Source organism: Eurytemora carolleeae, unplaced genomic scaffold, assembly GCF_000591075.1.
Source record: "Eurytemora carolleeae unplaced genomic scaffold, Eaff_2.0 scaffold437, whole genome shotgun sequence".
Lineage (NCBI taxonomy): Eukaryota > Metazoa > Arthropoda > Copepoda > Calanoida > Temoridae > Eurytemora > Eurytemora carolleeae.
Genome location: NW_019397062.1, coordinates 140,876 through 167,139, shown reverse-complemented (window position 1 = coordinate 167,139; position 26,264 = coordinate 140,876). Strand labels below are relative to the sequence as shown.

General features: G+C 31.3%; 3 protein-coding genes and 1 long non-coding RNA gene across 5 annotated transcripts in view; 2 read left to right on the top strand and 2 right to left on the bottom strand.

Moving 5' to 3' along the window:
• The first annotated feature begins 287 nt into the window (after positions 1-287).
• Positions 288-1,958, top strand: LOC111711522 (uncharacterized). Its single transcript, XR_002767262.1, has 3 exons — positions 288-350; positions 840-894; positions 1,810-1,958. It is a non-coding gene; the product is annotated as an uncharacterized LOC111711522 (long non-coding RNA).
• Positions 1,959-3,710: 1,752 nt separating this feature from the next.
• On the bottom strand, positions 3,711-8,644 carry LOC111711507 (uncharacterized). Its single transcript, XM_023485884.1, has 5 exons — positions 8,564-8,644; positions 7,590-7,639; positions 6,238-6,280; positions 5,057-5,292; positions 3,711-3,901 (listed from the first exon to the last, which is right to left on the bottom strand). Exons 1-5 carry the CDS (start codon positions 8,616-8,618, stop codon positions 3,869-3,871), a joined length of 417 nt encoding a protein of 138 aa, XP_023341652.1. The 5' UTR covers positions 8,619-8,644; the 3' UTR covers positions 3,711-3,868.
• A 5,110-nt stretch (positions 8,645-13,754) lies between these two features.
• The window catches only part of LOC111711516 (uncharacterized), a 19,551-nt gene continuing 7,041 nt past the window's right edge, over positions 13,755-26,264 (top strand). The window contains exons 1-17 of one of the 2 annotated variants that reach the window (XM_023485893.1): positions 13,755-13,802; positions 14,571-14,628; positions 16,571-16,609; positions 16,692-16,769; positions 17,464-17,532; positions 17,799-17,848; positions 18,400-18,470; positions 18,942-18,988; positions 20,213-20,289; positions 20,823-20,895; positions 21,275-21,366; positions 22,162-22,230; positions 23,395-23,480; positions 23,542-23,658; positions 24,237-24,336; positions 24,823-24,953; positions 25,381-25,462. In XM_023485893.1, coding sequence (XP_023341661.1) covers positions 13,798-13,802; positions 14,571-14,628; positions 16,571-16,609; positions 16,692-16,769; positions 17,464-17,532; positions 17,799-17,848; positions 18,400-18,470; positions 18,942-18,988; positions 20,213-20,289; positions 20,823-20,895; positions 21,275-21,366; positions 22,162-22,230; positions 23,395-23,480; positions 23,542-23,658; positions 24,237-24,336; positions 24,823-24,953; positions 25,381-25,462 — 1,244 coding nt within the window. In that variant the 5' untranslated portion in view covers positions 13,755-13,797. Of the gene's footprint in view, positions 13,803-14,455; positions 14,629-16,570; positions 16,610-16,691; positions 16,770-17,463; positions 17,533-17,798; positions 17,849-18,399; positions 18,471-18,941; positions 18,989-20,212; positions 20,290-20,822; positions 20,896-21,274; positions 21,367-22,161; positions 22,231-23,394; positions 23,481-23,541; positions 23,659-24,236; positions 24,337-24,822; positions 24,954-25,380; positions 25,463-26,264 lie in introns of those variants that run through there. The other variant, XM_023485892.1, reaches the window with a different exon arrangement.
• Positions 14,627-16,020, bottom strand: LOC111711517 (actin-5C). The gene has a single exon (XM_023485894.1). The coding sequence runs from the start codon at positions 15,952-15,954 to the stop codon at positions 14,824-14,826; it is 1,131 nt and encodes a 376-aa protein (XP_023341662.1). The 5' UTR covers positions 15,955-16,020; the 3' UTR covers positions 14,627-14,823.

Here is a 26,264-nt window from a genome sequence, read left to right as displayed (position 1 = left end):
ATGGCAAATTAGAAGCAACATTCTTAAAGGAAAAAATGAGAGAAAAAATCTAAAACTTCAATTAAAAACATTTAATAAAACGACCACGGAAAGTCGATTTTAAACATGTCAAAACATGTTTATATGGGTATCAGGTATTAGGTTGCAGAGACAATGTAGGAAATTGTTTAAATTCAGTTTTAAATAGATTATTCATGCCTCGCTCTCTTAATAGAGAGCCTCACTTTCAAATTACGTATACAATTCCTTTAAGCTGTTGTGAAGATTCTAACAGTTGTAAATATTTCAGGTAAAATGAGTGAGAATCTGAGAATGTACTTGTATGATAATACTATGAATGACGACGATAGGTAAAGGACAACTGACCTAGGGACAGAAAAATAACCCCCCCCCCCCCCTCCCATCCAAGTATTTCTAGAATTTTAAATTTTTGTAACAATCTCTAATTTATAATCTATATATATATTCTATATATATGATTGAAACATCAGGTTTCAAAGATATAGGGATTAGAAAATAATAGTTTGGCGGCAAAAATTATTTCCGTCACCAAAGTTTCATAATTTATGAATAACCAATTTTTTTGTCGAAAATGTCGTTAAATTGCTTTGAATTTTGTAGAAATCCTTTGAATATCATATACCCGTGATAAAAGACGACATTTTGAAACTATTTGCGCGTATTTCCCCCATTTATTGATTCGTAAACAAAACTCATGCAGTTCAAATTTGTGAAAGAAAAGTGAACAAATAAAATGAGCAATAATGATAATAAAGAAAGCAAATAGCAAACCATGTTGAAACCCAAAGTTTCAAAACATAATGATGTTTTTTTTTCAGAGATCCATTGCAAAGAATTATGTTTAATTTTCCTGATACTGAAGAAATTGATCAGGTTTGTATATAAACAAATAAAAAACATCTTTGTATTGTTACGTACTTAACACTATTACGCATGAAAAGACAAAGGCTTGACCCACCTTTTTCAGAATTCAGAAATACAGAGAACCTTCGGGGCACAGAAGATCAAGATATTTATAGTTTAAATACATAAAACATGGAACATCATTTTTACATTTTCACTAGAAATATTGAATGCACAAATTATACTTGTAAACCAATATGTTTATTGAATATGTTATTATATGTCTATTCTTTAAGTTATTATTTCAGCAGATCATACTCCAGGCCTATCAGATCGTACTCACGAGAGTCTGTTAAAACCTGATAGTCTGTTTATTAAAATACAATTCTTGCTCCAAGATAAACCTGTGAAAACAGACTGTTCTCCACAGTATAGATATATATTTATAAATATTATCTATATCTTTTATATTTTTAGAAAATCCAGTTGTGCGGGGTAGTTGCCACTCTGGTTAATTTTAACACAAACTCTTTTGAAAACAGCAGCTGTACAAATTGCCAATGTCAAGTTGATTCTGAATATGGTCGTCAGGAGAAAGCTGGCGCTAGCGTGCCGACTGGCGACCATCTTGAAAACTGTTCTGTGTACAAAAACCGGTTTGGTTTTATCCAAACTAAAAAGAAAAACGTGGCAACATACACATTTGAAAATTTTATTCTTTTTCTTAGCGACCTAGGCAAGATAATAAAATCATATACAGAATCAAAATCTTTCTCGTATTTCAATATTTCTGTTCAATTATACTTTTACAAGCAAAATTATCTTTCCTTGTGTTTTCTTTGTTCTTTTTTTTATAATTATATCTGAGATCTTAATAGAGCAATCATTTAACCAAAAATCTTCATTAAAATTTTATATTTCATCTAATTTTTTTCTTGTTATCAGGGAGTAGCAAATCAGAAGAAAGAATCAAATTAAAGCTGAAAGAGATTGTTCGGAGATTAAATCCAGACCTTAGTTTAATACATTCTATGGATATAGAGAAAATAAAAGATTTTCTTTTATAGTTTAAATATATCGATAATTGATATTAATTAATTATTTAATAGTTAAAATGTTATCATCTCAGAATGTAAATGAATATTTACAGCCAAGGCAAGTATAGAGTGAAATTAAAGTCGTTTTTGAATCATATAAACGTTTTTAAATATTTTGTGATTTGTTATCATTTTGTAACAGTTCTGAGTTTGAGTGATTTATCTTGTAAATGTAAAGGACATTATAGGACACATTTTCTACAAAAAAAATATATATATTTTAGACATAAAGGTAATTTTTAAACATGATGCATTAACTTTTATTTGCAAAATAAGTATTAACTTATAGACATAAATGTTTCAATTGTAGACATAAAAATTAATTTTTAGACATAAAAATGGCCTTTTAGACATAAGAATTAACTTTTAGACAAAAAATGGCCTTTTAGACAAACGAATTAACAATTAGACATAAATATTAAGTTTTAGACATAAGAATTGATTTTTAAACATAAAAATTATCTTTTAGACATAAGAATTTCCTTAAAGACATACGAATTAATTTCTAGGGAAAATGTTAAATCTAAGAAATATGTGTTTATAATTTTACACATAAATGTTAACTTTTACAAATTATTCTGGAGACTTTCAGACAAAATAATATAGTTTTACTATTATACTTTTGTAATTGTTTGACAAAATATATAACTTTTGAGCAGCATTCGGTTTCTTCTATTTGAAATCAAACGTGTTTTTGTCTACAATCTTTAAACTTACGGATTTGTTTGTTTTTTACTTTTTCCTTCAAAATGCATATGCCGACAAATAGTACTTAATAAAAAATGCATATAAGTATGTTTAATTGGTTAAAATGTGATCGAAAGTCACAGATTTCTGGAATATTGACAGAACCGTTAGATCCACGTGGGGCAGCCGTAGTACATGTGAATTTCCAAGCCGGGTCAACCTTTCCATTCCCAGTTTGTACTGTATCGCCAGGATATTGGGTAAATAGGACTAGCTGGTGCAACAAGGTTGACGTTGTCAGATTTTAGGTTGAATTTACTTTTACTTCAGGGTCAGAGGTACGTGAAGCTTAAACCTTAAAACATACGACTTTTAGGATTACAGTTGGTCCCATAAGTCTGTAAAATAGAAAGATTTTGTGTCGCTTTGATGTTGAAGCAAAATGTTTTACCAGCAGCTTTGAAATAATTTTGTTGAGTGTACGTACACCGCGCAATTGCAGCGTTTTTATGTTCATCTCGGACTGTGAGTCAAAATCGTCTTCAAATTCGTCTTCATGTCGCACAGTTTATGGGTCCTATTTAACTAATAAACATCAGAATTAACCCTAATCAGGCTGTGGGAGGTGGGGGGGGGGAGGGCGTTTGATCCCCCCCAGGCCCCCATTGCAGTTATTTTTTATTAGGACTCTCAACTTTTACACTATGTATCAGCTTGATTTTTTTTAATACATAGGACAGTGAAAAAAACGGTCTGTATTTTAAAAAATCTAAAATATCCCATAGATTCAGACCCCCCCCCCCGCAACCTTTAAAGGGTTAACTATCAAACGAAAGATATTATAAACGGATACATTTTAAATGTGAAGTTTAAATATAATTAGCACTAAATTTAATTGTGTAAATTTATATACATGAAGAAATATATAGAGGTTAACTTTATATTTATTTTAAGTTCCCTTCACTTAAATACAGTTTTTATATTTTAGACAATAAACTAATTAGTTTAAATTATTTATATAAACTTTAATTCTGTGATAAAATATGAAGAAAAAATCTACACTTGAAATTTTTTGTATACTTTAATAATACATCGACTGCACACAGGTCATATTACACTTTATTTCGTATTAAACAATTTGCATTGTCATCTTTAAATGTAGATCAAAATAATTCAGTTTTTCTGAAAATCATGAAATTGTACTTTTCAAAAATGTGTATTTAATTCCCGACATCCAAGAAGTATTCTTCTTCCTAGAAAAAAAATAATCTTTTTAATATATATAAAAACAGGGTTACCAACAAAGGATTATACTGAAATGACGCCCTGGTACTCCATAAACATAACTGTACAACTGCTGAGATTTTTAAATATAAGAACAATTCGTGTATAAACTGCAGAGATCTATAAATGAAAGAAAAACAGGTGTACAACTGCAGATATCTATAAATGTAAGAAAAACACGTGTACAATTGCAGATATCTATAAATGTAAGAAAACACGTGTACAACTGCAGAGAACTATAATTGTAAGAAAAAATGTGCACAACTGAAGATATCTATAAATGTAAGAAAACACGTGTATAAACAGTTGAGATGTATAAATGTAAGAAAACACGTGTACAACTGCAGATATCTATAAATGTAAGAAAAACATGGGAATAAAATCCTCTGTGGTTAATGCAATAAAAAACAATCCGATTCAAATTCTGTGAATTATGAAGAGAAACAAGTTACATTTTTGGGAAGGACACTAAGGTTACCATAGGGTTAATGTTAACTGTTTCGTGTTTTGTCATATATCTTATTTCAGGATCAAAATTTGGCATGGTGTAAGAAAAGCGAATGTTTAGAGAATAAACAATATTACAACTGTACCCTTAATACATTTGTGTGCTCGCTGAGTACAGAGATATGTATGCGTAAACTTATCGAACCCCGCATGTATTCAGCTGCAACTTCCGGTTTGCGCTGTGTTGAGTTCGTGATGTACATAGCGCACACTAGAGATTAAAGCTGAATGCCATCAGGCCTTGGTCTCTACATGGAGGACGTCACTTTAATTTTGTTTACAGTCCCTTTAATATCAAATGTATGGTTACCGGAAACTTAAAACGTACCCAATCTTACAACAACTAAGTTATATACGATTTGAAACCAAAAAATTACGTTTACAACCAAAATTGTAAGATAGACTAGAGGCCAAATTTAAAGAATTTGAGCCACGGTTTAAATTTTGTTGGTTCCACTTAAATTTTTCAAGATTTAAGCCGGTGCTCAATTGAAACCGGTTTTTGGGGGATTTGAGACACGACTTAAATTGATTAAATTCGGACATAGGTTAATGTAACTTTATGAATTATCATTAGGAGAGAAAACGCCTCTCATCCGAATTCTCTGATTTTTTACCTCTATACCACCATCATCAGCATAGTCTCCAGGATCGCCGCTTGGTTTAAATAGATCATCCATTGACTCTACTCCATCAGCAATATTAGGCTCACCAGAATCAACTGTAATGTCGGACTCTACATCTGATTTACTGTTGGATTCAGCTGATTTAATGTCGGACTCAGCTGACTTACTGTCGGAATCAGATGGTGAAATGTTGTAATCAGAAGATGTACTATTTGATTCAGCTGAACCTAAATAGTAAAACAGTTATGAGTCATGACTATAAAGAAACATAATAAGCTACGTCTGAGTTCTATGATCAAATCAGAACTACACTAATTTTCTAATTCCTTTATATTATTTGATAGTGGATGGGTTGTACCTGGACTGATACTGTTTGGGACAAAATTTACTACATATCTTCCCGACCCAATATTGTAGATATTACTTATTTCAAACTAGGTTCTATACAGATAGGATAATCTAAGTTTGTAATATCAAATGCCTACACCAACAGGTTGCAAAGCTATAGGGTTTAGAAAATTTGAGTTTGTGGCAAAGATTTATTTCCTTTGAACTATACTTTTTATCAAATCTGTAGAACCAACAGATTTGAGAGATCTCTAGTGAAAGGTAGAATCTAAATTCATTAAAAAATTTGGGAACAGGAAATTTCAAAATCATATAATATTATTGCACAACAATATTCATTGAGCAGCTTGTCGTCTGGGCAAGGCCATCCATTGTTAAAATTAAATATTTTTTTTTTCTGCAGAAATAATTGATTTGATTATTTGATTTGATTTGATATTAATCACAAACTTTAAGTGACAATTTTGATTGGGAAGTGAGTTTTCGTCACAAAGTCAAATTTTCTAATCCTTATATCTTATCTAACATAATTTATAGTTTAAGATATCAAAGGTCTACGATACTTGGTTGCAAAGATATAGAAATTAGAAAATTTGAGTTTGTGACAGAAACTCAATTACTCAACAACTGAATTTAAGAAGTGAAATAGCTTTTTATAAAAAAAATTAATCCTGTGAAAATTGAAGGCTTTAGATTTTCATGAAAATTGCGGCAAACATTATCAAAGCAAGGAAATAAGTGGAATGAATGTGTGAATGTTTTTTTTATTAATTTTGTGAATAACGAATTTTGTATTTTTGGAAAAAAGCGAAAATTGAAAATACCTTTTAGACCTTCTAAACCTTCTCCATCTTCCAACTCTAGCAGCTGTATCAAAAAAATTTATTAAGAACTCAGATTTAATGAACAGATAGAATTAGTTGAACTAGGCTTCTTGTTATATCTATTAATTCTGATTTCGGATCAAGCATGTTAATACACATTAATATCGGCTTTCTTGTTAGCCCAAAAAAGGGGGGGAAGGGAGCAAAGTACAACTACTGGAAAACAATCATTTTTTTACAGTCTATATTTTTTTGTAAACCTTTTCCCAGAGCTATGTATTCCTTTTATACTTCCCAAAATAAAAAAAAACATTTTTTGCATAAAGTCTTCTCCTATCAGTTTCTCTGTAAAGTCAAGAGTTTTTATAAATTATGCATTTTTTGCAGTTTTATCAAAGCTAAATGTTTACGATTAATATTTCGCCTTTTCATAATTGATAGAAATCACCAAATAAAAGGTCATTTGTTGTAAACAAATCAAAATACTTAATTATTAATTGAACGAATCTTTTGATGATTAAATTAAAATTCTAAATAAAAACTTTAAAGTAATTTGTGTCATGAATAAAGTTAACAGAAGTATATCTAATGTGTTTCACTGAATTATGCAAATGCAGAATTAAAATTTAAAATGATTTTGTGTACAAGAGGTTCCAAAGGATATCCCAACCTCCTCAAGTTTCAAGGATGGCATTTAACAAATTATGTTTTTCAATTTGTTCAAATTCAAACAATTTCTATGTTCAAATGAAAAAGTTTTACGTTGATGTTTTCAAAGCAATTGCATAATTCAGTGGTAGAAGATATGCAATATATCGTTGCCAAGTAATTGTCTGCCCAAAAATAACGGCAAAGTGAGAAAGGGGTAATTTTAAACATTTTTAGTTTTATTCGAAAACACACTGTAGGTTGGAACTTTTTAATTCGTAATCTTGAGAAGTGCAACAGATTATTTAAATTGTATTAAGACCATATTTAACGGTCCAATCAAATGGAAGCCAAATTAAATGAATTGAGTGTTTGCCACAGACTCAAATTTGCATAACCCTATATCTTTGCAACCTAAGAGTGTAAACCTTTGATATTTCAAACTTATATTATTTGATCAGAAAGATATAGGGCCGGATTAGAATATCAGAGTTTGTGGCAAAGACTCAATTTCTTTTCCCTTTATCAATGAGAGATCGTTAAAATATACGAGTCAGCTGTTTGAAAGGATTAAATCCGTTGTAGATTTCCATTTCGGGCATAAATTGGATTAGCGCCATCTGATATTCCGACCTCTGCACTGTAGACAATTCTCCAAAGTTTGATTTCGAATTTTGAATAAAACTGAAAATTAATAACTCTACCTTGTAACCATCTTTCATCTTCACCAAGAAATGGTCTCCAGGGTCCGGAGCTAAAAATTTATTTTAAAGGGACTGTACATAATATTTTAAAGGGACTGTACATAATATTCTAAAGGGACTGTACAAATATTTTAAAGGGACTGTACAAATATTTTAAAGCGACTGTACAAATATTTTTAAGGGACTGTACATAATATTTTAAATGTTCATTAATATGTCTGCGTTCCCATCATTGTCACTTTAATCAATTCTATTTTTTTTTAATTCTTTCTTCCTTTTTGCTTTTTAAAAGTTTTTATTTTACTTTCAGAGGTGTTTTAAAAACTGTAATAATAAACTAGCAAACAAGATTGAGGCTTCCAATGTGTTATATTTTGCCCCCCTTCACGGGTCTGTAATCCTAATCCATTTAAATTCATAATCTTGAAAACCGATTATTTTCGATTGTGGTTTTCTACAGAGTAATTCGCGCATTATTCTACTGGAGGAAAACAATGGAGAAATTACCAGAATTAAAACGACGTTATCTTCCACATCATTAATGTCAAATGAAGGTTTAAAATTACGGGTTACAGTCCCTTTAAGTAATAATTTTATTATCTTGCTTTAGATGAAAAACGTTTTTTATATTTCGAACAAAAACTTTAACCGGCAAATAACGATGTTTTTTTGTTGAACAATCGTTTTTACTGTTTTTACGGTTTTACTGATCAAATGATGCTACTGAAAAAACAGTTTTACTGAAAAAACGATTTCACTGAACGATCATTCCGTCAGAAAACGAACGAAATAGACGGATCATGAACAATAATTTAAAAATTAACTAAAAATTAAAATTAAAAACTGAAAAAAAAGAACGAAATGGGTCGTTCACGAACGATAAACGAACAAAATTAAAAAAGTCGGACGTGTCCATCTCTACATATATGTAGATTATAAAAATGTAAAATTTCTAATTTAATAAAAATACCTGCCTGATATTAAAGTATGGAAACACAAGCCAAGTATTGTAAACAGTAAGCTTGTCATAGTTTAACTGTTTTTATTTCATTAAATTCGAGGTTTTACATTTCATAATACAGGGTGCGAAAATATTATATTTCATAATACAGGGTGCGAAAATATTACATTTCACAATACAGGGTGCAAAAAACATTACATTTCATACTACAGGGTGCGAAAATATTACATTTCATAATACAGGTTGCAAAAACATTACATTTCATAATACAGGGTGCGAAAATATTACGTGTCATATTACAGGGTGCGAAATCATTACATTTCATATTACAGGGTGCGAAAATATTACATTTCATAATACAGAGTGCAAAAACATTACATTTCATAATACAGGGTGCGAAAATATTACATTTTATAATACAGGGTGCAAAAACATTACATTTCATACTACAGGGTGCGAAAATATTACATTTCATAATACAGAGTGTAAAAACATTACATTGCATAATACAGGGTGCGAAAATATTACACTTCAGAATACAGGGTGCGAAAACATTACATTGCATAATACAGGGTGCGAAAACATTACATTTCATCATAGAGTATGCAGAAACATTACATTTCATAATACAGGGTGCGGAAACATTACATTTAATAACACAGGGTACGGAAACATTACATTTCATAATATAGGATGCGGAAACATTACATTTCATACTACAGGGTGCGGAAACGTTACGTTTCATAATACAGGGTGTGGAAACGTTACATATCATAATACAGGTAGTGGAAACATTACATTTCATAATGCAGGGTGCAGAAATATTACATGTCATGATACAGGGTGCGGAAAGATTAAATTATATTATACAGGGTGCAGATGCATTACATATAATAATAAAGGGTGAGGAAACATTAAATTTTATAATACAGGGTCCGGAAACATTGCATTTCATGATACAGGGTGCGAAACATTACATTTCATGATACAGTGTGCGGAAACATTACATTCCATGATACAGGGTGAGGATACACTGCATTTCATAACACAGCGTTCAAATAATTACGTTTCTTAATACAGGGTGTAGAAATCTCAATATATACATCATTATTCAGACATATTTGAATTTATTATAGAACTGTTTCTTGGTTTCTTTGTATTGGTTTTTCCACTGAATTTGTTTTGATGGCAATCCACCAATAAAAAAAATTATGCAAAATATTGAAATGTTTTTATCAATATAATTGATAAAGAAAAATTATTGGAGGTAAAGTAAAATTTAAAAGCAAAGTTTTTAAATGGATATATTTATTTGAGAGAGACATTGTTTTGTTTAATATCAGTTTTCAAGTTCTAATTAGTTAAAATAAAATAATGTTAAAATAATTCTAATTAATTTGGAGAATGTATCTTTTCAGGATTAAAGGGGGGGGGGATTAAGTTAGGAACTTTTTGCGTTGTCAATTATCTTTGTAAAGGAATTGAGTCTTTGCCACAAACTCGGATTTTTAAATCCCAATTTCTTTAAAACCAAATGTCGTAGGCCGTAGGTATTTCAAACTATGAATTTTAGTGGATCAAACAGTATAAGTTTGAAATATGAAAGGTTTGCATCATCTGGTTGTTGAGATTTAGGTATTACAAAATTGGGATTTGTGGCAAAAACTCAATTCCTTTACATATATATATAAGCTATATATATAAGCTATATATATAAGCTATGTATAAGCTATATATATAAGCTATGTATAAGCTATATATATAAGCTATGTATAAGCTATATATGTATTGGGTGAAATTATTTTAAGGGACCCAATGGTATCCCAGGGACACTGGGCAGCATAGGCTGAAAAAATTAGTTGTTTTTTCAAGATTGTTATTTTTTATTTTTTTTTTAATTCTCCAGGCGACCCCGGGTACTTCAGCTAGTAGATTCATATTTCCAAGAAATATTTTCGTCGGTTCAAAAACTAATCATGTTTTAAATTATTAAAGGGAGTGACCGGCTATGTAAGGTCGTTGAACTGAGTATGCAGTGTTGTGGATAGGTTCTTTCAGATTCATTTGAGACATATAAAACTTTTTAAAGATCTGTAAATCCTGAGTTTGAGCGCAAATTCGACGTTCAAAACTTCTACTTTGGGGGTGGATACGTTTTCAGAATCGGATTTTTAAACTACTAAATAACGACGACGAAAAATAAAGTAAAAATCATACAGTAATCTAATTAGATGGTTGGGAACATATTTTTCAAAAGAAATTTGTCAATAAATCAATGCAAGAATCAATTATTTCGTTTTCATCATTATATTGAATTTCTTATTTTCTTTGAATTTATTCATAGATTTATTAAATTTCTTAAAAATCTTTGTGAATAATGAGAAACTAGAATAATGAGAAAATAGAAACTAATCATTGAACAAGATTACTTAGTTTCGATGATAAGATTAATTTTTATTTTCTCAACCGGTTCCGAAACAACTAATTAGTTTACTGTAGAATTTTGTCTACATTTTTTGTCGTCTTTACTTAATGATTAAAAAAAACAATTCTGAAAACGTATCCACCCCTAAAGTAGAAGTTTTGAACGTCAAATGTGCGCTCAAACTCCGGATTTACAGATCTTTAAAAAGTTATATATTTCTCAAATTAATTCGAAAGAAGTTTACCACAACACTGCATACTCAGTTCAACTACCTTACATAGCCGGTCACTCCCTTTAAGTTGTGACGAATCGGAAATATATTTATTTTCATTTTTAACGAAATGTTACCATCGAAATTACATTAAAACATAAACGGAAATTGTCACAAATTAACATTTGATTTGACTTTTTAAAATGACGTGTTTTCTTAAGACTTTTACGATATTAAATATTAAGAATGATATTAAACGTTTCCTACAAATAGTGCAGCCGGAAATTTTTTTTCCCGGAAAATAAAGTTAAAAATGTTTCGAAGACCTTTATCATGATAGAGTTAGGGGTCATAAAAAACTTTATTGAGATTTTCGGAGCGGAAACAAAATTTTAAAAAAATATATTTTGTTCGGAAGAGAAGGCCTATAGGGGTGGTGGGTGGTGTGTGGGTGGGGGTTTTGGTTTTTTTTGATTTTGTAGCGCAAAAATTTAAGAAAGTTATGGGATAATTTAGATTTTTTAAAACACCGACCCCTTGAAAGGTGCACCCTTGATGACAGTACCAAAAATAATTGGGTTCTAAAGCCAAAACAAAGGGGGGCGGGGGTTAAAAATGAGGCTCAAGTCTTGAGATACGTTTGAGACTATATAAATTTTAAACTCTGGTCTTACTTTCACTTAATTACACACAACACTAAGCTATTTTATCGGGCCTTATATAAAAAAATATTTGTGTATTTAAGATTTGAATACTAAGACGACATTTAAGCAGTATCAAGAGTATTTGATGTTATTTTTTGGAAAATGGTTTAGCTAGTAATTCATATTAAATCACTAATTAAGTGAAACAGGTCTGTTTACTCTGCACACCTTCTGTAGCAAATATTCATTGTACTATTCAAAGTCATAACTTGTATCTAAAGTTGTCTTCCCACCCCAGAGTTTTCTGGTACTCACTGTATACAAATGTTGTTTTAATTGTGAAAAATGAGGAATCAAATAAACAAGCAGTATGCACTACGCAGTTCTAGAAAGTTGCAAAATATAATTAAATAATAAGTTTTAAAATGTTGACATTTATTGGCCTGCAAATAGGTTTTCCTATTTTTGCGTAAATTTTCGCCATTTTCGTGCAACATTTTTTAAAAGAACTTTTGCGCAATTTTTGCGCATGAAACGGAAATATTTTTTTGGCGAATATTTGCGCATGAAACGAAAAACATTTCACGCAAAACCGGAAGTATTACGCAAAACGTAAATTTTTAAGCAAATTGACGAAAATTTTAAGCACAGAATTAAGCAACTAAAGATTTATTCAACTATTACAAACAAATAATTATTAACAAAAAATGTATGACTTGACTTCTCTCAAAAAGTTCAAATTAAAGGACCAAAATTAATCAAATAGAAATTGAGAGAATGAGAAATTTGGTAATATTTAAACTAATTTCAAGTGACCCTCCATGCAAAGATTACAATGCTCAATTCACAACGGTACCCTTAACGTAAGGATTATATTTTTAATGATCAAATTTTCGAAATCTTTTTAATCCCAAATATGCAAGAAAGTATCCAATGTCTAAAGAATCAACTTAAAAGAAGAAGGCGTGGTCAAAGCTAAACCTGTCTAGACTTTTGGGTCACCAGGTTTTAATAGAAGGACAAGGCTAAATTTATATTTTTTAAAGCTACTTTTAGTCCTCTTTAGGCTAATTTTTAATGCTTAAATTTGCACTTTATTTTTCAAATAATTATAATTTTAATATTAATGTTTATATTAATATTTATTAATAATTTAATACTAATATCACTCATTTTATCTGAACAAATTAATAACAAATTGAATGTACAGCAAATAAAAATTGAAGTAAGTTTTTTTATTTATATTAAAGAACCTTATTTTTCCATGCTTAGTCTTTGGTATGGTTTAGAGATATTTGTTGATTATATATTGAGTAATGTTTGCGCGGAGCGCCAAAAAAAATTATAGTTTTATTTGCTGAGTTTCTGGGGAAAAAGTATTAAAAAGAATCAAAAAACTTGTCATTTGATGAAAAGTCTACTTTTAGGCCAATAATTCAAAAAAGGTGGCCTTAGGGCTACAAATGCAAGTCTGATTAGGCTTCATTTATAAAAAAGTGGCCTTCTAGAAGGCCATTGGTCAAATATGTAAATCAGGTTAAAGTGACCGATAGGAAGATATTCCAAACACAGATTTATCCAGAATTAGATACCGGGTAAAAACATTTTAATTTCAAGAAATACACACGCATGATTAAATAACAAAATTGCGGAATTGCGGAATCGTGCAAAACTCGAGTTGCAAAAAAGCGGAATAGGGAAATTTTGCTCGTAATGACTTTTGCGAATGATTGCGCAAATTGCTGTTTTTTCGCCCAAAACTGATGCGCAACGAAAGACAAATTTTGCGTTTCGTTCCGCAAAAGTTTTGCGAGTGAAAACCCTAACTGCAATTTGCAACAACAGCATATTTCTTTGTTTGTTATTAATTACTAAGTTTCTAAATAATTCATAAATTGATTAATATCACGGTATAAAAGGAATCCCACGCAATATTTGACTTGTTTGCAGCTAACCTTCAGATAGTTATGAGGTTAGTACTTTTTATGAAAATATTAAAAACAAGGTTTGAAGTTGATGATCAAAACAATGAAAGAAAAAGGAAAGTTTTTATGATTAGCCTGAAAAGGAATTGAGTCTTTGCCACAAACTCAAATTTTCTAATCCCCATATCTTTCCAACCTGATAATGTTAAAATATGATTTTTTAAACTTAGATTATTTAATCTAACAGAATAAATAGTTTTAAATATCTAAGATCTGTGACATTGGATTGCATAGACGGACTAGAAAATCAGAGTTTGTTACTAAAACCTTTTTCAATTTTGTTAGAATTTAAGAAATTAAAATTGAAAAAAATTTTTCATGGTGGTTAAAGACTCTAATTTTCTAATTCCTATATTTATGTAACCTATAATCGTAGAAGTTGGAATTAGACTATGAATTCTGTTATTTAAAAGTCTAAGTATAAAATATTGTAAAGTGAAAGTCTATCGAAATTTGGTGGATTTTGTGTCAAGTGTTTAGAATTCCTTCTCGTGAACAATAACTACATTTGTTATTAAGGTCTTTGATAAAAGACATAATGTGTATCAAAAAATAGCTTTAAATCTCTTAAACTGTTTTAACTTTAGAAAAAGTATAGGATGTGTAGACAAATTTATATTTAGTTGAAGTTAAAAATTTCTTGTAGCCTTGTTAACACAAAGAAATATAATTTGAGAAAATGGTCTACTTATGTTTTGTGGGACACAATGTTTATGAGCAAGTAGAACATTTCCCATGTTTCAATATTTTTTAAGAATACATCTACTGCTAATTTGCCTCAGTGGGTTCTCAGATGCTTCAATTAGCAATCAGGAAAGATTAAGATTTATTTTCTCATATCAAATATATCAAATCATAAATTGACAATTGAAAGTCATAAATTTTTTCATAAACAGAGAGATTGATGGATATCGAATATTAAAAGATTTATTTGTAATATTCATTTTTTCTTTGCATACATTACGGAATGTTTGGCATTTCAAACTGTTAGAATTATAGACAAAACATTTAAAAGCACTTGCGGTGAACGATGGAGGGTCCGCACTCATCGTACTCCTGCTTGGAGATCCACATCTGCTGGAAGGTGGAGAGAGAAGCCAGGATGGATCCTCCGATCCATACAGAGTACTTCCTCTCAGGGGGAGCAATGATCTTGATCTTGATGGTGGAGGGAGCCAGGGCGGTGATCTCCTTCTGCATTCTGTCAGCAATACCGGGGTACATGGTGGTACCTCCGGACATGACGGTGTTGGCGTACAGGTCCTTACGGATATCAACGTCGCACTTCATGATGGAGTTGAAGGTGGTCTCGTGGATGCCGCAGGCCTCCATTCCCAGGAAGGAAGGCTGGAAGAGGGCCTCAGGGCACCTGAACCTCTCATTACCGATGGTAATGACCTGACCGTCGGGAAGCTCATAGGACTTCTCGAGGGAGGTGGAGGCAGCAGCGGTGGACATCTCCTGCTCAAAGTCAAGGGCGACATAGCACAGCTTCTCCTTGATGTCCCTGACGATTTCCCTCTCGGCGGTGGTGGTGAAAGAGTATCCTCTCTCAGTCAGAATCTTCATTAGGTAGTTGGTCAGTTCACGACCAGCCAGATCCAGACGAAGGATGGCATGGGGGAGAGCATAACCTTCATAGACGGGAACAGTGTGGGAAACACCATCTCCAGAGTCCATGACAAGACCGGTGGTACGACCGGAGGCATACAGGGAGAGGACAGCCTGGATAGCGACATACATGGCGGGCATGTTGAAGGTCTCAAACATGATCTGGGTCATCTTCTCTCTGTTGGCCTTGGGGTTGAGGGGAGCCTCAGTCAGGAGGACAGGCTGCTCCTCAGGGGCAACACGGAGCTCGTTGTAGAAGGTGTGATGCCAGATCTTCTCCATATCATCCCAGTTGGTGATGATTCCGTGCTCAACAGGGTACTTAAGGGTGAGGATACCTCTCTTGCTCTGGGCTTCATCTCCAACATAGGCATCCTTTTGTCCCATACCAACCATGACTCCCTGATGACGGGGACGGCCGACAATGGAAGGGAAGACAGCTCTGGGAGCATCATCTCCAGCAAATCCAGCTTTGCACATTCCGGATCCATTGTCTACGACAAGAGCTGCAACATCCTCGTCACACATCTTGGTGTTTTCCTGGTTGTTTCTGGGATGTTGAAACACGGAAGGATATCAATGATATGACCTGTTATTCTCCTGAACCTGTATATATAGGCTTAAAGTATCTGGTACTTTGCCAAGCTTACCTCTATATCCAGTCTGTATTAGGAGACTTATTGTCCTCTGACCTGAGCTATTGTGCCGGTCAATACAAGACAAACGTTACCTTATATGGGCATTTAGCATTCCCTATTTCAAGGAAACATTTCAAGGAAATAGAGTTTAAAGCCATGACACTTGAATTGATAGCAGATAAAATGATAGGAAGAAATAAAGCTTATAATGGGTGATAAGAAGAGTTTCCGCATAATTTGAACATTTATGCACAAATCACAACAATATTCGTTAAACCTTTATCTAAGTAAGAAGATGAAGATATCTTTGTTTTTCTGTTTTTAAAATGAATAAATTAATTTCTAATAATTGAAAACTATCCATTTTTTGGCCTATTATAAAGGAGTACATGAAATTTTATCAACAGCTCCCAAAATTAGGAAATTTTCTTTAGCATGAACATTTTATTGAGAAATTGAATTTACTATTTTTTGCCTTTATGAAAATTTCAAAATCTTTTCAATAGAATTTGAAACCTCCTTCTGTTCCTATGGACTTGAAGCTGGTAAGTGTTATGAATGAATAATATCCTTTAAGTATATCTATTATTTTTATTATTATTTTCAACATTATTTCTGTTAATTCAGGGAACAGATCTTCTGAAGAATTTTATTCATAAAGACTCAAGATGTGTCTTCACCACAGCGGGTTCATGGTCTAACGAGGTATATAATAAGCTTGTATAAAAAAAAGCTAAATTTCAAAATATTTTTTTTAAATACTTAATTTGTGTAATAAAATTTTTTACACAAATTTATTATGATCCGAGAATTTTTTTAACCATCTGTAAAAAAATAGCACACTATCGAAAACAGGGATGCAATGTAATTGCATCCCTGATTGCATCCCTAATTGCATCCCTAGGGTAAAAAAGTTTCACCAATTACATTTTCTACATTCACATGACGCAATGGGAATACAATAATAAAGGAGGGAATATTACATTACAATGTAACTTTCCCTCCTATATTATTGCATCCCACTATCTCTCTGTAATGAAGAGATAAATGTTTATTAGCCAACCCTAAAGTATTATTACGTTTTTACGATGTCGTTAGTCCTTTGATATTTACTACTTTTCTGTACGATCAATATCAAACAGTTTAATATTGAAATATTCAAGGTTTACACCATGAGGTTGCAAAGATATAGGGATTGGAGTGCGTGGCAAAAACTTGAAAAGGCTGTCTTAAATGCACTGAAAAGTAAACATAAAATAAACACACATATATATTTTTACGAACATATCATTGTACGCTGTAACGACTGTAACACTTAAAAGTTATTAAATAATAATAAATAAATGCATTTGACACTTTAAATTCGGTTTTCTTCAAAACAAATAAATTTTTAATCAAGGAGTTGAATTGGATGATGAAAATTCCCGGATTTTTCGGATTTACGCACATCATAACAAATGGTTGTCAGGTAGAGAGGGGAGGGAAGCGTAATTCTGGAAAATTCTTTTTGAAACTTTAAAAGTATCCAATTTAAAACATTTGTATGCCCTGGACTATTTTTCGAATTTTGAACACTTTTACGTATTATGTTTATTTACCAATAATGTTTGTAATAAAAGTAGTTTTCTTTCGTTTGAATTTTCGACATTTACTTTTATCTTATTTGAATTTTCGACATTTACTAAAAATAGAATTGATTTAGTTATTATTGTTATTTTGATCCTTTTTAATAAGGTGATTGTTTCCAAAGATGTGACGAATACTCCAAAATGTCGACCAACAAGGTGAAAATTATACTTTTTAAATTTTATTTGCACCTTAGGTCAAAACTTTTGTATGAGCGAACGCTAATCTAAAACCCTTCCATAGTACTTGATCCCTAAACTTATAAAGAACTTAACTTATTACTTAATCAACAAAAGATACCTCGCTTACTCCTAGGATTAACAACACATTTAGTCCTTTGAAAACATTTTCCCTTCCTATAGTATCAGAAAGTGACAATTTGAGATTTTGCAGATTTTTTTGTTTTCCATCCAGGGTGGATTTTAAAGATATTTTAAAATCAGAAGCAACATTTGTCATGCCAGGTCAAATTCCCCCTTGGAAACTAGCCAACAGACATCAATACATTTATTTATATATATATACATACACATACATATATATATATATATAAATATTGCATATACATATTATATATATATATATATATAATGTATGTATATATATACTGAAAATATATATATATATATATTTTCATGTGTGTATAAACGATAGATGCGGTAAAGCATTTGTTTTTATTGTCAATAAATGACAGCTCTGTACTTTTTAGCACTGCAAATAGTGAACTATTCTGCATCTTTCTACAGTTTGGAAATTCTAAGGAGATGCAAGGATTCATAGGTATTTGATACAAATAGAAATATATGAATTTTAATATTTAGTTTAGAAAATATATCTTGTAGTTTAAAAAGATAAGTAAAATTGATTTTTCAATGAAAATTTAGATTTTCATTGAAAAAGAATATAATTTATTTTCTTTAATATACGTAGATCTTTTATATGTTTATAATCCAACTTATTTTAATATTAAAATATGCAACAAATTTTAGTTTATACATACAACGGTTACCGACAAAGAATAAGACTTCAGAAACGACAGTTCAGAATTTAGACATTCTTTTTCAGAAAAATTCGTGGTTTCCTACAGCTGTAAACTGTTATTTTGTTGTTGTAAAAACATTAAATATTTTATTAGTACACTTTATCCAAGGAAAACCTATAGACTTAAACCTCAGATCTTTAGTTTCACATAGCTTTATGGTCGGCGTTAATATCTTATTCTTTGTGGGTAACCCTGAACATTTTTTTTAGAAAGTAGTGTGGCAGGAATCTTTGTAGAAAGAAGAGATGACATGCAGGCTAAACATAATTTCAAAAAACATTTACAGGGTGTCCCACGAAACATGACAGTTGGTGAATGGTTTAAAATGTCTTCTTCCATAATTTGTTAAGATGTTTAATACCAAAGAGAATAATAAAAAATATTGTATGGGAGTCATCTTAAAGGGAGTGACCGGCTATGTAAGGTAGTTGAACTGAGGACGCAGTGTTGTGGAAAACTTCTTTGAGACATATTTCAATTTTTAAAAGTCTGTAAATCCTGAGTTTGAGTGCAAATTTGACGTTCAAAACTCCTGATTTGGGGGTGGATACGCTTATAGAATTAGTTTTTTTTAATTATTAATTAACGACGACATAAAATGTAAAAATATTCTACAATAAACTACAGACGTCATGTTTAGGAACATTTTGAGAAAATAAAAATTAATCTTATCATCGAAAATAAGTAATCTTGTTCTCATTATTCTAGTTTCTCGTTATTCACAAAGATGTTTGCAGATTTTCTATATCTATTATTGAAAAGACGACATTTAAAAAATTTGAAGAAATCTGCGAATAAATTCAAAGAAAATTAGAAATTCAATATAATAATGAAAACGAAATAATCGATTTTAGCATTGATTTATTGTTAAATTTCTTTTGTGAAATATGTTCCTAGCCATCTAATTAGATTACTGTATAATTTTTACTTTATTTTTCGTTGTCGTTATTTAATAATTAAAAAAAAACTAATTCTGAAAACGTATCCACCCCCAAATCAGGAGTTTTGAGCGTCAAATTTGCGCTCAAACTCAGGATTTACAGATCTTTAAAAAGTGTAATATGTCTCAAATGAATCCTAAAGAAGTTTTCGACAACACTGCATACTCAGTTAAATTACCTTACATAGCCGGTCACTCCCTTTAAAGTAAAATTAATTTCAACGGAAAATATATTTGAGTAAAAGATTTGTTTTACAAAATGAACTACAAAATATCTAATACAATATATGGAAGAAGACATTAAAAACTATTTACCAACAATCATGTTTCGTGGGACACCCTGTACAATGGAACTCACAAACATGTGGAATAGTAAACCGACTGTTAATTGTACAGTGTACACAGGTTTCCAATCCGTAACTTAATTCTTTTTGTCCTAAAAATACTTAAATGTCGTCTTCCTTTCTATTCCTTAGTTTTATGAGTTCCATTGTACTTTCAATGTTTTCAACTATTTGTCAATTTTTCTTTTTGTTTTAGTTTTTCCACCTTCAGTTCCCAGGATGCAACCAGTTGCTTTTAAAACATGCAATACTTTATAATGATGCTACCACATGGTAAACTAACTGTAGTTTAACCCGCCATACATAGTTTAAATACTTCATAATGATGCTACCACATGGTAAACTAACTGTAGTTTAACCCGCCATACATAGTTCAAATACTTCTTGTTATTAATATAATTCAACCTTTACAATAATCTCGTCAATACATCTTGTGCCTAATACTTAATGGAACGTAATTTGTGGAATGAACGTAGTATGTTTTTAACTTTGAAAACTAAATATTTTCAATTGTGGTTTCCTTCAAGAAGTGACTTGTGTACTTATGCTACAGAAACAGTGCCACTTTCTATAGTGTTTAAAGGGAGTGACCGGCTAAGTAAGGTAGTTGAACTGAGTATGCAGTGTTGTGGAAAACTTCTTTACAGATCTTTAAATAGTTTAATATGTCTCAAATGAATCCGAAAGAAGTTTTCCACAACACTGCATACTCAGTTCAACTATCTTACATAGCCGGTCACTCCCTTTAAGGAAAGCATCTTGATTGCCCAATATTCCTCAAATAATTCAAATATTTTCTTTCTTAGGAATGCAAGAGAGAAAGTTAGCAACTACTGTTCAATCAAAGGATTACCACGAGAGAAATTTGTATCACTTAAGGTTATGAAAACTTTACAATGTTAGAAACATAGCTCTAGGACATTTTGCTTGCGTCATTTTTAATATACGTCATTATTACTTGAAATTCCTATATATTAATTCCTTGTACCGGTTCGTAAAACATTGGTCCAGAGTGAACAATGATAATATAAAGATATAAAACTAAGATTAACATTATTTTATTGATTTATCCTAGACTAGCCTGGGAACCCAGCGTTGCCCAGGTTACTAAATGTGTCTCCTGCCGTTTACCCGCACTTAAACGATTTCTCGCGGATTACCCAATCAAAGTTTGAGGCAAATCGGTCCAGGGGTTCTTGAGTTATGACCGGAAAAAGATGCAGGCAAACAGAGATTACAACTTGATATATATATATAGATGAATGACATGAAGGACGTGTTCCTCAGAATCGGAAGATATCCAGTATTTACATTATGGCCGGTTAGTTATATGGGATACGATAAACTAAGGTAATAAAGCTACAAAAGTGTACAGTTGGATCTATAAAAGTTCAATAGTTCAACGAACATGTGAATCGGCAAGTGTGAAGTGTACACAGACCCATCTTCTTTAAAAAATTGATTTTTAAGCTACTGAGTACTATTAGTATTATAACAATTTTTAATACAGAAAAGATATTTATAAAATATCATCTTTATATTCCACAGTTTTACGGGGCCTACTGTTTGTTCATTTGATATATAAATGTGTTCTCGTCCTTGATAAATGTTTTTTCTGTATTAAAAACCATCTAAAATCTTAAATAACAAACATGGTTCCACCTTTATATCCAGGCCAATCATGAGAAACCTTGACGCTACTTTTGTACTTTAAAATTAGAAACAGCTTTCTACAGAACTACTTGAGCAATCAATTTGTCCGCTCGTTAAAATATGTGAAAAGCAATTTTAGAATTCCTTTAACAGTGCAGGATGCCAACTTTTATACACTTAGAGTTAAGTTTAGTTATTTAAAAACATTATAACTTATAATACTCGTTTGGAATTTTCCTAATTTAAAAAAAAAAAAATTTTTTTTTCTTAGGTATGTACAGTGTGATCTTAGGTGTGCACAGTGTGATCTTAGGTATGCACAGTGTGATATTAGGTATGTACAGTGGGATCTTAGGTATGAAAAAAAAAAAAATTTTTTTTGTAAATATTTTAATGTGCAAAGGCTGACCAACCATTTTTTTAAATTTGACTTTTAACAATCTTTAAATTTAATCATTTTTGAGAAAAATGTATATATATTCAATTGTTCAGGGGAAAGAAACAGTTACTTCCTACAGGACCCTTCATCACCCAACTATACATAATGTCAGACTACTTCGGGTATAATTAATTTATACAAATACTAGTGTGGACTGTTGAGTGTCTAATTCACAACTGTACCCTTTTAAGCCTTGTCTAATCAAGAATGAATTAGATATATTTTATTGTAGAAACGTAGGTGTGCGACAACAATAATATGTTAGGTTGGCTTGTTGGTCCATTGGCTATAAGTAGGTCTGTTGTCGGATAGGAACAAGATTCTCAATAATGAACAGATAGACAACTGGATAACCCTCAAAACAAAATCGATAATGCAGAGAAACTCTTTATTTCCTAAAAAAAATGAAATGGATAATAATGCATGATTTGATTACAAAGAGTATAATTTTACAATGAAAAGATTCTTACGATCTATTTGGGGATGAGAAGGTTAAATTCTGTCGGGGAGTCCTAAGACGTTTTTTTTATATATATTAAAACTTCTGAAAAGAATAACAATTAATTTTTAACGAAATTCACTAATTCTTTATATGAAAATATTTTGTTCACAATAGTAAAAATGTTTAGACTCCGATGCCGGAGGACAAAGAAAGTGGGGCGAAAATTATTTGGTTTGGTGTCTCCGAGAGGGGATTTTAAGTTAAAGACGACATTACATGGATGGGCGGGGGGGGTCTTGTAATTAATGGTTGACAAGGTCTGTTGGTCGCTTGTCAAATGTACAGAAATAAACTAAAATTAAGAAAACCGATTTTTTTGGTAAAATCCTTCTGAGCTGGGAACTTTAGAATAGGATTCATTTTATTCAGACTGCTTAATCCAAATATCCAATGTAGACAATTTTAATTTCTTATTTAATCTACTCTTTTTTGGATAAAGTACAAATGAATCAAAACTGGTTTTTCAAAATTTCTGTTTCTGTATACTAATCCTCAATAGCGTGCAAAATTTCAAATTTCCCGGATTCTGATAAGCGACTCTGATTGGTTGAATTTTAAAAGCTTTTCAGGATACAAGTACAAGTTTATATTAGTCTTGAGATTAAGAAAAAGAGAGAATCAAGAATTGGTCTCGTTATCCACCATTCTAAAGATCCCAGCTTATGGTTATTTTGAAAGAAATTATTATGGCTCTAATAGTTATTGTTTAAGGCAAAATTTAGACTTCAATCGATTCAAACTATGAAACTAATTAATTTTTTATCATTTGATTTTTTTTCTGTAGATTTGATTTCAACATGACAGAGATGTCCGAGATATGCTACAGTGCGTACACTACAAGCTTCTCCGGGGCCTGCAAATCCATTGAAGGTTTTAAAACATTTTTAAAATATTCCAAAATTTATATAAAACTTTAATTTTTTGTTTTAAGATGGTGACACGGAAATCTATCTGTATGGAATTCCGAGTAGTTTGTATGATTATGCAAATAACAAGGACTACAATAAGATTGCTTATTTGCCAATTAGGCAACCTCAAACCAGAATAGGTATCATTATCATCATCATCAGCACAATCACCATTAACATCATCATCATCAGCACAATCATCATTATCATCATCATCAGCACAATCATCATTAACATCATCATCATCAGCACAATCATCATTAACATCATCATCATCAGCACAATCATCATTAACATCATCATCATCATTTTCATGATCATCATGATCATCATCATTATCATCATCATGATCATCATCATTATCATGATCATCAATCATCATCAACACAATCATCATTAACATCATCATCATCATTTTCATGATCATCATTTTCATGATCATGATTATCATTATCATCACAATCATTTTCATGATCATGATCATCATTATCATGATCATCATGATCATCATGATCATCATCAGCACAATCATCATTAACATTATCATCATCATTTGCATGATCATGATCATCATTATAATCATCATCATCATCATCATCTGCAAAATCATCATTAACATTATCATCATCATTAACATCATTTTCATGATCATCAGTCCCTTAAAATTTGAAAGATTTTGATTAAACACTGTAAATTTCCAAATTATTTTGTTACCCAGCCTGCCCCCTGCCTCGTGAAAGGGTGAGCTATTTTACCATCGTCAACACCTTCACTGCTACAGTTTGGATTTTTATCCTTTGCTCTATTGCATTTGTGAGGTAAATCTATAAATTTAAATTTTTTTAAATATTAATTTAATAATCAATAAAATTCTTGTTCTTGGACCAGATTTCAGGAGAATTGAAACATCTTGAGAATATTTTAAAAAGTTTATGTTTTATAATCACCAAGGACACAAGTACAATCACAATCAGCTGTGTTGAGTTCACACTGTACGCAGCGTACACCGCGTTTTACTGGAATTAAAATGGTTTTAAAGGGTTTAAACAAAGAGCTATATATTTACTTATTGAACAATTAAAGGTTTTAAGGGTACTATTTATATCTTTGCATGGACCGGACCACTTCAAATCATGCATAATCTCTTTGTCGAGTAATAAAGCTCTTCGCTCATATTTATTTATTTGAATATATGTTAGCTATAGTTGGCCAAACGGCTGGACCGAATCGATTTTTTCAAATTGGATGTTAAAAAAATCCACGGGCAACGCTGGGCACTTCAGCAAGTTTCTACATATTTTCAGTTTAACCCTATGGATGATGAACCGAGCGTCTAAGAGTGTATACCCAGAACAGGATCAGTCTTTAGGATATATTGGGATGATCATGCTCGGACATCTATTCCAAGAAGAACTACCTAAACCATGGATGGAAGGTTAAACCATTTAAAGGGACCTTGCCTGTATAAGATTTAATTTCAAATTACACTCCATTGAAAGTTTAGTGTGCATGCCTACTACGATTTCTTTTTTTGCTCGCTGAAAATAATTATTTTACATCATTGTATATTAAAGTGACCTACAGATTTATCTCCTGAAACAATGAAGGAAATTAAAAGAATTTTACACTTTTTAGCTCAAAAAAACAAAATTCAGGAAAATTCCGACTGAGGCTAAAGGGGCAGGGTTGTGAATCGGGCGTGCAACTTTTTGTTTTAAATGGAGAAATACTTGAAAGTAATTGTCTTATATCTTCTCAATTGTCCAAGGAGGGGGAACAGGGATGTCCGGTCCTCCTTTCTCCATAGATTTCCCACTGCATTGAACTACAGATTAACATATCACTAAAATTATGCTGTTTAGGAAGAATTAGTACAAAGATGCATATAACAGTTTGGTCCATTGCTGTATTTTTCCTGGTTGTTGCTTGGCAGTGTGATCTTAGGTATGTACAGTGTGATCTTAGGTATGTACAGTGTGATCTTAGGTGTGCACAGTGTGATCTTAGGTATGCACAGTGTGATATTAGGTATGTACAGTGGGATCTTAGGTATGGAAGTGGGATATTAGGTATGTATTGTACAGTGGGATCTTAGGTATGTTCAGTGAAATCTTAGGTATGGACAGTGGGATCTTAGGTATGTACAGTGGGATCTTAGGTATGAACAGTGAGATCTTAGGTATGTACAGAGGGATCTTAGGTATGTACAGTGGGATCTCATTTTAGATACAGGGTGTCCAACGAAACCTGAATGTGGATAAATTTTTATGAATGTCGTCTTCCATATACTGTATCAGATATCAAAGGCTTTTTGCAGTTTATTTCGTTAAAACATTTTTTTTGCTTAAATAAAATATTCTTATTATTGTCTTTGGTATAAAACAACTTAACAAATTATGGAAGAAGACTTTCTAAACTATATTCATTATCTGTCATGTTTCGCAGGACATCCTGTATATCTACAGACGATCTGAGAGTGCAGGTCCCATAAAACTCTGGAATAAGACATTAGAGGCTCTATATGAGACCATTGAAAATTTAATAAATTTCATTAATGTTAATATTAACATAAAAATGTTAATGTTAATTATTAATATTAACATATGAATAAACATCAATTGCTTAAAGTCAATGTTAATGTTAATGTTAATGTTAACGTTAATGTTAACTTTTTATACTGACAACCATAATCTTTAATGAATTGTTTAAAGTCAATGTTAATGTTAATGTTAATGTTAATGTTAAT

What these genes read in the sequence shown, in the direction of transcription:
- LOC111711507 (XM_023485884.1), bottom strand. Translation starts at nt 8,618, where the DNA reads ATGACAAGCTTACTGTTTACAATACTTGGCTTGTGTTTCCATACTTTA. An exon ending in AGATGAAAGATGGTTACAAG is followed by an intron (nt 6,281 to 7,589) that starts GTAGAGTTATTA and finishes TTTTTGATACAG; the next exon opens with CTGCTAGAGTTGGAAGATGG. An exon ending in AGGTTTAGAAGGTCTAAAAG is followed by an intron (nt 5,293 to 6,237) that starts GTATTTTCAATT and finishes TTTACTATTTAG; the next exon opens with GTTCAGCTGAATCAAATAGT.
- LOC111711517 (XM_023485894.1), bottom strand. Translation starts at nt 15,954, where the DNA reads ATGTGTGACGAGGATGTTGCAGCTCTTGTCGTAGACAATGGATCCGGA.